Genomic DNA, 12,544 nt, shown 5'->3' with positions numbered 1-12,544 from the left:
ATTGGTGGAGTGTTGCAGAGAGGTTGTTCTTCTGGAAATGTATCCCCTCTCCATAGAGAAATTCTGGAGCTCTGTCAGAGTGACCATCGGGTTCTTGGTCACCTCCATGACAAAGGCCCTTCTCCACCGAACGCTCAGTTTGGCCAGGCAGCCCGTTCTAGAAAAAGTCCTTGTGGTTCAAAACTTTTTCCATTTACAGATGATGGAGGCCACTGTGCTCATTGGGGACCTTCAATGCTGCAGAAATTTTTCTTTACCCTTCTCCAGATCTGTGCCTCAATACAATCCTGTCTCAGAGGTCTACAGACAATTCCTTGGACTTCATGGCTTGGTTTTTGCTCTGACATGCACTGTGAACTGCAGAACCTTATATAGGCAGGTGTGTGCCTTTCCAAATCATGTCCAATCAACTTAATTTACCACAGGTGGACTCCAATCAAGTTGTAGAAACATCCCAAGGATGATCAGTGGAAACAGGATGTACCTGAGCTCAATTTAGAGTGGTCATGGCAAAGGCTGGGTTCACACTACTACACTACTTTCATCCTACTTTGCTCTGCTACATTGGTCCTACATTTATCCTACATTGGTCCTACATCCATCCTACTTTCATGAACAGGATACTACTTTGGTCCGACTTCAATGATTTTCAATGGGCTGAAGTAGGATCAATGTAGGACCAAAAGTAGTACAGGGAGCATTTTCAAAGTCGGACCGACTTGTGTAGGACCAGTTAAGACAGCTCTCATAGGGAAACATTGATTTTCACACGTCATGCTACATGAGGCTTCCAATGTAGGACCGTTTGTCGGACAAGTGTGAACCCAGCCAAAGGCTGTGAATACTTATCTACTTGTGATTTTTTTTTTGATTTTTTTTTATAAGTTTGCAAAGATTTCAAACAAACTTCTTTCACGTTGTCATTATGGGGTATAATTTTTAGAATTTTAAGGAACATAATGAATTTAATCCATTTTGGAAAAAGGCTGTAACATAAAAAATGTGGAAAAAGTGAAACGATGTAGGCACTGTACAAGAGGCCTGGGACAAACTGGCAAGGAAGAACAGCTCTGAATGGTTCAAACTGCTAACCCTCCCTCTGCCATTCTGGTGTGCAGAAGATTAAAGGAGGAACATTTTAAGAAATTTTTTAGTGCATATGTGTCAGAGTATTTATTACAATGATTTTGCCTGTTTGTCCATAGTCAGACACAGGACACAGCCTTTTAAAAATGAATGTTTTACATTTCTCCTGGTAGGTACAATTTACAATGACTGAGAAAACAACTCTGTCAGATCTACTTGCACTACAACTACATAAGGTGGAGGATGAGGTGCGGAACATAGTGGACAAAGCTGTGAAAGAAATGGGCACTGAGAAGGTAAGTCATTACCTCACTTACTTCCTATACCCCATTGCATTAATTAACAGTTGGTTTTCACTGTGTTTAGCCAGAATAGTGAGATGTGATGGATGTTTAACCCCTTCCCGACCGCCGCATGTACATATACGTCGGCAGAATGGCACGTACAGGCACATTGGCGTACCTGTACGTCCCTGCCTAGACGTGGTTTTGGGGGATATTTATTATAGCAAAAAGTAAAAAATATTGCATTTTTTTCAAAATTGTCGCTCTATTTTTGTTTATAGCGCAACAAATAAAAACCGCAAAGGTGATCAAATACCACCAAAAGAAAGCTCTATTTGTGGGGGAAAAAAAGACGCCAATTTTGTTTGGGAGCCATGTCGCACGACCGCGCAATTGTCTGTTAAAGCGACGCAGTGCCGAATTGTAAAAACCCCTTGGGTCATGTAGCAGCATATTGGTCCGGTCCTTAAGTGGTTAAAGCAGAGCACTGGGCTAGAGATTTACTGATATTTAATGCTCAAAAAAGTTTTTTTTAACAAAAAGAAGATACAATCATTTTGTCAAACTGCTGCAGCAGTGAGTGCTCTCCAGTGTTGCCAAACAATCCGTATTTTTACGGACAGTCCATAAAAACGGGCACGTTTTCCCCCCGTTCGTAAATGTCAGTGGTTGCGGGAATGTGGCAGTAAAAATAGCCGAGAACGGTACGGCGTGGAACTGCGCATGGAGATTGGAGGCAGGGGGTGATGGTGGCTGCGGTGGCACCGCAGAGGGGGGTGGAGGCAGAGGGTGTTAGTGGTAGGGGGTGATTGGAGGCAGGGGGTGTTGGTGGCACCGCAGAGGGGGATGGTGGCACCACAGAGGGTGGGGGATGGAGACAGGGGTGGCACCACAGGGGGAGATTGGAGGCAGGGGTTGTTGGTGGCACCGCAGAGGGGGATGGAGGCAGGGGACAATTGGAGGCAGGGGGCCTGGGGGAGATTGGAGGCAGGGGGAGATTGTGGCACCGCAGAGGGGGGTGAAGGCAGGGGGTGTTGGTGACAGAGGGGGATGTGACTAAATAATTTGCCCTTATTATATCGAAAATAACAAAAATATGTTTTTTTACCTTAATATCTACCTTAAATCACATTTCTATTTGCCTACAGAACTTGTTTGTAGCCTAAATACTGAAATTTGCACCTAAAACTGTAGTTTTGTAACTTTTGTGAAATGCCAGTAGAAACGTGGCTGCGCCAGTAAATTTCAGGTGTCGTGCCAGTAAATTTCCATCTGGTATGTTGGCAACACTGGTGCTCTTATATACCGACTTCTAGTACAAAGCAAGCACCTAACCCCTCCTAGTAGTCTAAAAGCATCCCATATTTTTTATTTAAAAAGCTTGGTTGTTTAGTAGGCTAGAAAGATTCAGACACATTTTAGCTTAGAATACATACCAATTCAGGACACTCATGATTTGCAAAGCCATGTTTCCCACATTTTCTGTTCCTCTCCCCTGGCCTTCTAAACCTAATCCAAAAGAAGTAGCCTTTTTGATGTGTTTCATGGCAAAGAGCTTATTACTGTGAATAAGGTTTTCTAAGTGAAATTATTATTATTATTTATTTTAGGTACGCCGTCAGTTTATGCAGCGCTTTACATATACATTGTACATCTACATCAGTCCCTACCTTCAAGGAGCTTACAACCTAAGGTCCCTAACACACATTCATACATATACTAGGGCCAGTTTAGATACAATGGGCCAGATTCACGTACATCGGCGCATATATAGACCGGCGTAACGCATCTCATTTCCGTTACGCCGGCTCAACTTAGAGACGCAAGTACCGTATCCACAGAGTATTTGCGCCCAAATTTGCGCCTGCGTAACGTAAATTACGAGGCGTAAGGCGGGCTTATTGAAAGTGGGAAGGAAGTAGGCGTGCTCCATTGAAATGAGCCTTAACCCCATGCAAATGAAGGGCCGGCCGGACTGCACATGCGCGCATGACGCAGACAATGATCAGCGCCTCTCTGCGCATGCTCAGAACTCGGCCCGGCGCAATCGGTGAGATAGGAACTTGGCCCGGCGTACTTAGTGAGATACGCCCAGTGCATAAATAGGCCCAGACATACGCCCTTCCATTGCAAAAGTACATCCAATTGTTTCCCTTCCTGAAGCAAGGTGCCTTTGTTCTGTTGTCTGTTGGTGTTTGTTGGTTTGTGTCAGAGTGTTATTGGAAAGTCTTATTGGAGAGTGTAATTGGAGATTGTATTTGCTGTCTGTTTTTGCTGTCTGTTTTTGCTGTCTGTTTGTGCTGTCTGCTTGTGCTGTCTGTTTGTGCTGTCTGTTTGTGCTGTCTGTTTGTGCTGTCTGTTTTTGCTGTCTGTTTGTGCTGTCTGTTTGTGCTGTCTGTTTGTGCTGTCTGTTTGTGCTGTCTGTTTGTGCTGTCTGTTTTTGGTGTCTGTTTTTGGTGTCTGTTTGTGCTGAGTGTTTGTTGCTGAGTGTTTGTTGCTGAGATGGCAATAAAGAAGAGGAAGTTGAACTTCTCTCTGCGGGAGAAGGAGATAATTACCAGGGCCATTACCCTACATGGGCAGTTTTTGCATGGCCCTGAGAGTCGGGACACCACCCCGGCCAGGAGAAAGCAGATTCTGCAGGAAATCACCGACAATGTCAATGCGTTGGGGGGGGGGGGGGGAGACCCGGAGCCTCACTGGGATCCAAAAAAAGATAAATGACCAACGCCGCGTGGTCCGTGGGAAGCTGGCCAAGATTACAGCACATGCCAGGGGCACTGGAGGGGGACCACCTTGCACTGTCAGGCTGACTGCTGAGGAGCGTGCGGTGGCCCAGTGCTTCCACAGGCAGCAAGTGGAGGGGCTGCCTGGCTTTGACTCCGAGGAGGCCGTGAGGACAGGTAAGTGTTATTTTTCTATCTGGTGTGTAGCATGTGTGGGGGGGAAGGGAATATGTGACAAGTGTGTGTATCCTCCAACCTGTGAATGTTTTGTGTCATCCACAGATGTGCAGGAGGGTGCTAGGCCATCTGGCCTGTCCGCACCATCCCCCGGACATCAGTCTGAGGAACACACCCAGGCAAGCCCGGAGTCCTCAGGGGAGGGGAGTGGCCACAGCTCACCTCATGAGGAGGAGGAGGAGGAGGTTGAGGAGGAGGAGGTCACCAGTGCCCATGAGGTACTTCTCCATTCAGAGGAGGCTCCCCCTGTGGCTGGCAGCAGTCAGGCCTCCATCAGGGGTAGCCTCTCCCACTCCTCCCCCAACAGGGCTTCCCCCCCAGGGGTCTCTCCTACTCCCAGGCCACAAGCCTCATCTGGAGGCAGGAAGGCGACCCACAAGACCAGGGGGGTGGCAGACTTTCTGCCTGCTAATCTGCGGAGGGACCAGGCCCTTCAGACCCGCCATCTGGGTCAGGTCACCCAGACTTTGGCCCAGATGGAGGAGAGCCTGGCCTCCATAAAGGACTCAGTGATGGACATGAGCTGTAACTCACTGGCTTTCATAAACTGCTTTAATGAAATGCAGGCCGCCACATCAGGTGTGGGTCAGGAGGTGTGTGCCCTGACCACAGGCTGGCCAGGCCAATACGGCAGCACTCAATGTGGGCCTCAACAGAATTGCCGTGGCCTTGGAGGGCAGGCCGGCAGGTGGGCAGAGACCAGGGGATGCTCCTTCTTCCCCTGATTTCCCCCCCCCCATAAGTCTCCCCAGAGGGGCCGTGGCCGGCCTAGGCGTGGGTCACCCCAACAACGTAAATTTTTTGTGTTTTGTTTGTTTTCAGTGTTTTTTTTTTTTTTTTACTGTGATTATGATTTGTTTTATGTTTGTGAATGATGTATGATTGTGGGGGTGACATTCCTGCCGGAAAAGGGTTGTCACCCTCATTTTTGGTGGAGAAGGGTTCCCCAGGACCAGGGAGAAGTGATCCCAGGTCCGTGTGAATGGTGTATGAATGTACAGTGACATAATTGGAGCCTTGGCGTGGCGTTGCTGCTCCCCAGTACCATGCAGTGTACTTTGGTTTAATCCAATTTGATGAGGATGTGGGGTGTGTGTGCTAGGGACCACAGTGGTGTGCATGCGTGCATTCTCATTGTGCCATGATTAATGTGTGTGTTTAACGTGCAAAGATGCCTTCTGCGAGGCGTCTCCTGACTGTTGCTCCCTCAGAAGACGGGGTACCCTTGGTCAGGGGGGGATTGTGTGGTTCGGGGGTCAGGTCATCACGTATGTCAATCTCCATGCCCCTTCTCACGGCAAAGTTGTGCAGCATGCAACATGCACCGATGATCTGGCACACAAAGTTTGGGGAATACATCAGGGTACCCCCAGACTTATCCAGGCATCGGAAACGGGACTTCAGGAGGCCAAAGGTGCGTTCCACCACTCCACGTGTGTGTGTGCTTCATTGTATCTTTCCTCTTCAGGGTTTTGGGGGTTCCGGAATGGAGTCATGAGATGGGGTCCAAGTGCATATGCAGAGTCACCTGGAAGGGAAAAGACAGGAGGATGTTAGTCGTGCATGTGCCCCTCGTGATGTCTGCATCATGGGGGCGGACAGTCATGCCTGACACCCATGTCACTCACCAACCAGCCAGCTGCCCCCATACACGTTCTGTTCAAATTCTCTTGGGATGGTGCTTTGACGGTATATGTAGCTGTCGTGGCTGGATCCTGGGTGTTTGGCACGGACGTGTCATATGAGGTATTGGGCATCAACTATCACCTGTACGTTGATGGAATGCCAGTGCTTCCAATTACGGTATATGTGCTCTGTGTCACGGGGGGGGGGGGGGGCTGTAGTGCCACATGTGTGCAATCAATGGCCCCCACGGTGCGTGGGAATTCTGCAATTCTGTAGAAATCACGCATTGCCTTCATCCGCAGGTCCTCCTGGGTGGGTCTGATGATTTGGTTGGCCATGCGTCTGAGGATTGCGGGGATAACCTGGTGCACACCTCTGCTCATGGAGGATTGTGACATCCCAGCCACCACTCCACTTGTGCACTGAAAAGAGCCACTGGCAAGGAAATGGAGTGTTGCCAGTACCTTGACCAGTGGCTCCACTGCATGTGAGCGTTTTGTTGGGCTGGTGATGTCATCTTTCAGGGTTGTGGTTAATTCCATGATGGCATCAGGGCTGAATCTGAAGATGCGATACACCTCAGAATCGGCCATGCCAAAGACGTCTATGCGCGGTCGGTATATCCTCTCCCGTGCCCTCCTTCTCCTCCTCCGTTCCCTCCTTCTCCTGCGCGCATATAAAGCCACTAGTATAGCTATGACCATGGATGCCCCTGGCATGTTGGCATAAAGATTGTTGTCCTGCAAGTGTGGCTGCTCAGCTTGTCCCTAACAGTGTTGCTTTAGTTGACCTGCACACGTCTGGTGCAAAGTTAAAGCTGCTTTTATGAGGGGTAACTTTAGACCGGACATACAGGTGATGCGCACAGGGCGTAGCCTGCGCCGGTCAAACGTACTTTTGTGGATCGCCGTATTTCCCTCATTTGCATATTTGACTAGCAAAACAATGGTGCATCTAGCGTATTTTTCCGCCCCGCGATGCGCCGGTGTAATCTTTTTACGTCGGTCGGAAAAAGCTGGTTTTCAGGCGTATCTCGTTTTGGGGATACGGCGCATAGATACGACGGCGCATATTTACACTTACGCCGCGCATCTCGAGATACGCCGGCGTAAGTGCTTTGTGAATCTGGCCCAATCTGTTTAACCTACCAGCGTGTCTTTAGAGTGTGGGAGGAACCTGGATTAGCCGTCGCAAACCCACGCAGGCATAGGGAGAACATGTAAACTCCAGGCACATGGTGTCATGGTCGGGATTCGAACAGCGACCCTTTTTGCTGCTAGGTGAAAGTGCTAAACACTACATCACTGTGTTGCTCAAATCCATCAGAGGATAACATTGGAGGGGTATAGTTAATATATATGGAGCAGAAGACAAGAGATTCTATGTAGAGTGTGACCTTGTTACTTTAACTGTATGGTAAGAAGTATTAGGCCATATTGGATTATTGCTATCTAAAGTTGTCTATATATAGAGTTTATATTTTATCAAATAACACTAATGTAGGTGAGAGATTGACATTTTCTTGGTGATATGTTTATCGGAATAACGTGAAATTTCTTTTTTTTTCTTAGATACTTACAGAGATAAGCCAGACTTGGACCAACCTGGAGTTCATTTACGAGCAGCATTATCGAACAGAGACACCTCTCATAAAAACAGATGAGCAACTCTTTGAGACTTTGGATAGCAACCAGGTTAGCCCTGATGTTCTCTGCTGTTAGATGAATATGTTACTTATATATGCAATGACGGCTACAGCACGGACCTGAAAATCCAACAGGACGTCAATTGACATCCGCCCCTTTCCTCGTTCTGTCCCCTATTTTGTAGGCGCTATAACTTTTGCGCAAACCAGTTGCTTATTGCGAATTATTTTACTTATTTTTTTTTTACCAAAAATATGTAGAAGAATACGTATCGGCCTAGACTGAAAAAAAAATGTTTTTTTGTTTTTTTTTTAAATTGGGATATTTATTATAGCAACAAGTCAAAAATATTGTATTTTTTTTTCGAAAATGTCGTACTTTTTTGTTTATAGAGCAAAAAATAAAAAATGGCAGAGGTGATCAAATACCACCAAAATAAAGCTCTACTTGTGGGAAAAAAAGGACGTCAATTTTGTTTGGGAGCCACGTCGCACGACCGCGCAATTGTCAGTTAAAGCGGCGCAGTGCCGGAATCTGAAATTTCACCTGGGCAGGAAGAGGGTATATGTGCCCAGTAAGCAAGTGGTTAAAAGTCAGCAGCTGCAGTATTTGTAGCTGCTGGCTTTTAATATTTTTTTTTTCAGCGGACCTCCGCTTTAATCAAACACGGGTGTGCTGGTGGCCTAAAGCTCAATTCTAGCCATAACTCTAGCATTAAAGCTGTGTATGACCCCATTGGACAGATTTCCCCTTAGTTCCTTTCCCATCAACACAAGGACAAGGAGAATAGTTTAAGAAATGGTGTCTGTGGGACACGAAGACACAGTGAGAAATAAAAACTTGACAAACTTCCTAACCCCTCACTGGTTCGTAAAAGGTACATATGTTGGTGTCATGGTTCCCATCAGAAAGCTTGTCGCTTCCTGTTCTTGCCACAGTTTTCACCAGGGCAAAAAGTAAGGCTAAATCTTTCCCACGAAGGACACAGTTAGAAATGAAACAATGACAGATATTCTAACCCTTGCACCTTTTGTACAACAAAAAGTTTGATCAGGAATTGGACTTTTAACACAAAAAAGCAGACCTGCATAGGACCCCTGGAATATACGTATATTAATTTGAGGTTGGATATTATTTGCTTATAATGTTTTCATATGAAAATACTGCATGGTCCTCTTTTATCAATGCTGGGGAAAAAAAAACGGATTTTACAGTATGAAATGTCATCTGTATGGCACTAAGGCCCTGTTCAATATGTTTTTACAGCCAATATCTAGGAAAATTTTGAAATGCTGTCCTCCCCTCCCACCCATTAATTTTTTTACACCCCTTCCTACGCCCTTTTTTATTCATCCTTATTCACCCACATGTGGCCCTCCACGAGCATTTTCTGAAAACGAAGAACACTGATCCATTTTGCAGCTGAGACTGCCACTGTCCGTTGCCATCTCTTGTTGTGACCTCATCATTCCACCACTGGGAGTTTTAGGATCAGATAGAAGGTGCCCATGTCAGCAGGTATAGATGCAGGCACACCGACATGGAGTCTCCTACTGAAAAAGCAAGAAAACTCTGGACCAGGCTTGTGATTTGACCTCATGGGGTAGAGTCTATTGTTTGTTGGAGGCTTCCCTTGCCAGTGTTCAACTTTAGGTGTGTTGCAGGTATTGTGCATTGTGGAAATCTTGTGCGGTTTTTAGGTGCATGTTACATATCAATTTATTTATCATTGAACCACAATATTGTGTTTTGCAGGAAACTGCAGCAGGATTTTTTCAATGGGCCACACCCAAAAAAGTACCTTAAACCTGTAGATGTGAAAAGTCTAAATTGTGTTTGTTTTTTGCAAATGGTTTTGGTTTTATTGGAGGTCTATGAATATTTCTTACACATCACACACAAACATGCATAGTGTTGTGTGATAAACTATTCATGAGTGTAAGTCAAGTGCTCCTTGCTGTGAAAGTAAGACCATTCACCGCTTTTGAGTTGTTTGCTTTTTTGAGATTAAGACTCGAGAAACATATGAATACTTGTGTGTCTTATCTGTTTATCATGTGTTCTGGATTCTGCTTTAGGTTCAGTTACAGGCCATTATGCAAAGCAAGCATGTTGAATATTTTATTGAACAAGTGTCAAGCTGGCAGAAAAGACTAAACTTGGCTGACTCAGTCATTTATATATGGATGGAAGTTCAGCGGACTTGGTCTCATCTAGAAAGCATATTTATTGGCTCTGAGGACATTAGAAACCAGCTACCAGATGATGCTAAACGCTTTGATGGAGTGGACGCAGACTTTAAGGTAATGTGAAATACTATACCTTCAACTGTGTGTGAACAGTTCTAAAACAGCCATTCATTCTGTATTGGAGTAATGGTACTGCCTAAAACTGTATATGAACTTAAAAGGGAGTTCCAGCCGTTTTTTATGTTTATTAAAAGTCATCAGCTACAAAAAGTGTAGCTGCTGGCTTTTAATAAACATACACTTACCTGTTCCACACCTGCTTCGCCCCCCCCTTCTCTGCCAGAGCCTCCATTGTAACTGTGGGCACCCGGCCGTGACAGCTTTCGGCTTCACAGCCGGGCACTCACTGCGCATGCGTGAAACGGCGTAGCGCTCCCTGAGTGGACAGGCGATCGCCCGGGACCTGTCATGTGTCCCAGGCGATCGCCTACACGGAGGGGCCCCCATAAGGCGATATGACGTATAGCCTTAGTGGTCCCTGGGCGGAAGGAGAAAGTAGGACAGGAAGTCTCACTCCTACTGAAGCTCCCATCCTCCCCCCAAAAAATGACATGCCAAATGTGGCATGTAAGGCCGTGTACAGACGACCAGACATGTACGATGAAAGCGGTCCGCCGGACCGTTTTCACCATACATGTCTGGCCGGGGATTCCTGTACGATGGCTGTACTAACCATCGTACAGAAATCCGCGCGTAAACAATACGCGGGGCGTGTCCGCCGTGTCGCCGCGACGATGACGCGGCGACGTGGGCGGGCCTGCCAGTTAAATGCTTCCACGCATGCGTCGAAGTCATTCGACGCATGCGAGGGATGGCTGGCGCTCGGACATGTACGGTAGGTCTGTACAGACGACCGAACATGTCCGAGCGGGCAGGATTCCAGCGGACTGTTTTAAAACAAGTCCAGGAATATTTGTCCGCTGGGAAAAGGCCCGGCGGGCAAATGTTTGCTGGAATCCTGCACGCTCGGGCCTACACACGACCGAACATGTCTGCTGAAACTGGCCCGCAGACCAGTTTCAGCAGACATGTTTGGTCGTGTGTACGGGGCCTAAGGGGGTGAGGAGTGGATTAAGCGGAAGTTACACTTTTGGGTTGAACTCCGCTTTAAAGGAAACACAAAAGTCATCCCATGAAGTAAAAATACATGGTTGCAACACAAATGTGCATGATTATTTATATCAGGTTGATCACACGCACACAGCAAAAACCAACTTACCTGTTTTGACATCTTTAAATGTTTAGTAAGGCTGGTGATTGATGGAAGGCACCTTAAAGTGGAACTTTAGTCAGAAAAATTCCTGCTAGATCACTTCAGGCTTGCCCTTTTTTGCAGGTTCAGCTATGCAAAATATAAAAAATAAGTCTCTATATTGTTTAAAATCCAGTAATACACTGATCTGCACATCCTCAGTTCCTCTCCATTTTTAGGCATTGTTGAGTTTGTAGAGACCGATCTGCTGACAGAGTTAAAGGGGAATTAAACCCTCTTATCCTTTACAGCCACGGAAGCTGCTTCTTTCTGAGCTGCAACTGTCATGGTGCTGCACATGATGATTTATGACACCCGCCATTTGATGGTTTGACAGTTTGGTTGCGGACACAAGCAAATGTGACAGTTAGCAATCCAGGCATTCCAGGAATGTAACTGTTTTTTTAAACCATTCAATTCAATTGAATGCAATTCAATCATTCAACCATTTTTCTTTTAAATGTCCTTATTTCTTCTGAAAAATATTCACTTCCTGTTCTTCTGTCTGTAACTCCACACAGTAATGCAAGGCTTTCTCCCTGGTGTGGAGTGTCATGCTCGCCCCCTCCCTTGGACTACAGGAGAGTCAGGACGCTCTCTACGTTGCAGATAAAGAAAGGAGCTGTGTGTTAGTGGGCGTCCTGACTCTCCTGTAGTCCAAGGGAGGGGGCGAGCACGACACTCCACACCAGGGAGAAAGCCTCGCATTACTGTGTGGAGTTACAGACAGAAGAACAGGAAGTGAAGATTTTTCAGAAGAAATAAGGACATTTAAAAGAAAAATGGAAGGATGAGGTAAGTGAAGGAGGACTGCACTAAGGTAAAGGAAGCTATTTAGGGGAAAAAAATTGTACCTTTACAACCCCTTTAACTAGTATGGCAAGATTTCAGTATAGGTTTGCTTTACAAAAAAATATTAAAGGGAAGAATATATATTTCCCACAGTAAAAAGTCAGTATTATAACTGCTGTACTGTAAACATGTAAATAAAAAATAAGTACTGCTGGTAATATAAATGCAATACTGAAGACCACTTTGTTTCTGTTATTTATTATTGTTTCTTATGTGTACAGAGGAAGTTGTATATTAGTGAATAAATGTCAAGGAAAAAGACCTTTTAAAAATGTCAGTACTCCTTTTTTATATATTTTTTTTTATTATTTCTTAAACAGGAATTAATGTTTGAAACAGCGAAAATTAGAAATGTTTTAGATGCAACAAACAGGCCCAAGCTTTACGAAACACTAGATGAGCTCCAACAGAGGTACACTAATTTTGTTTCATTAATACACACTTAAAAACATATGGGTTAATGTGAAAACCATACAGCAAGAAAAAATATTTAGGGATACGGGCTGAAAAATGTAGGATTTCTGGTGCTTGAGGTGATTGTAGCTGTATACCCTGAAAGCGCGTCCTGAAAAATTGTATGCTAGTG

The 12,544-nt window shown here is 45.6% G+C and overlaps 1 protein-coding gene across 1 annotated transcript in view; it reads left to right on the top strand.

Annotated features, from left to right (window-relative positions):
- The window catches only part of DNAH11 (dynein axonemal heavy chain 11), a 376,413-nt gene that overhangs the window by 102,509 nt on the left and 261,360 nt on the right, over positions 1 to 12,544 (top strand). The window contains exons 25-28 of the mRNA XM_040352802.1: positions 1,260 to 1,382; positions 7,531 to 7,653; positions 9,684 to 9,908; positions 12,279 to 12,370. Coding sequence (XP_040208736.1) covers positions 1,260 to 1,382; positions 7,531 to 7,653; positions 9,684 to 9,908; positions 12,279 to 12,370 — 563 coding nt within the window. The remainder of the gene's footprint in view (positions 1 to 1,259; positions 1,383 to 7,530; positions 7,654 to 9,683; positions 9,909 to 12,278; positions 12,371 to 12,544) is intronic.

This window comes from Rana temporaria, chromosome 5 (assembly GCF_905171775.1).
Source record: "Rana temporaria chromosome 5, aRanTem1.1, whole genome shotgun sequence".
NCBI classification, from domain to species: Eukaryota; Metazoa; Chordata; class Amphibia; order Anura; family Ranidae; genus Rana; species Rana temporaria.
The sequence above is the reverse complement of the archived record's forward strand: the minus strand, read 5'-3'. Positions and strand labels throughout refer to the sequence as shown.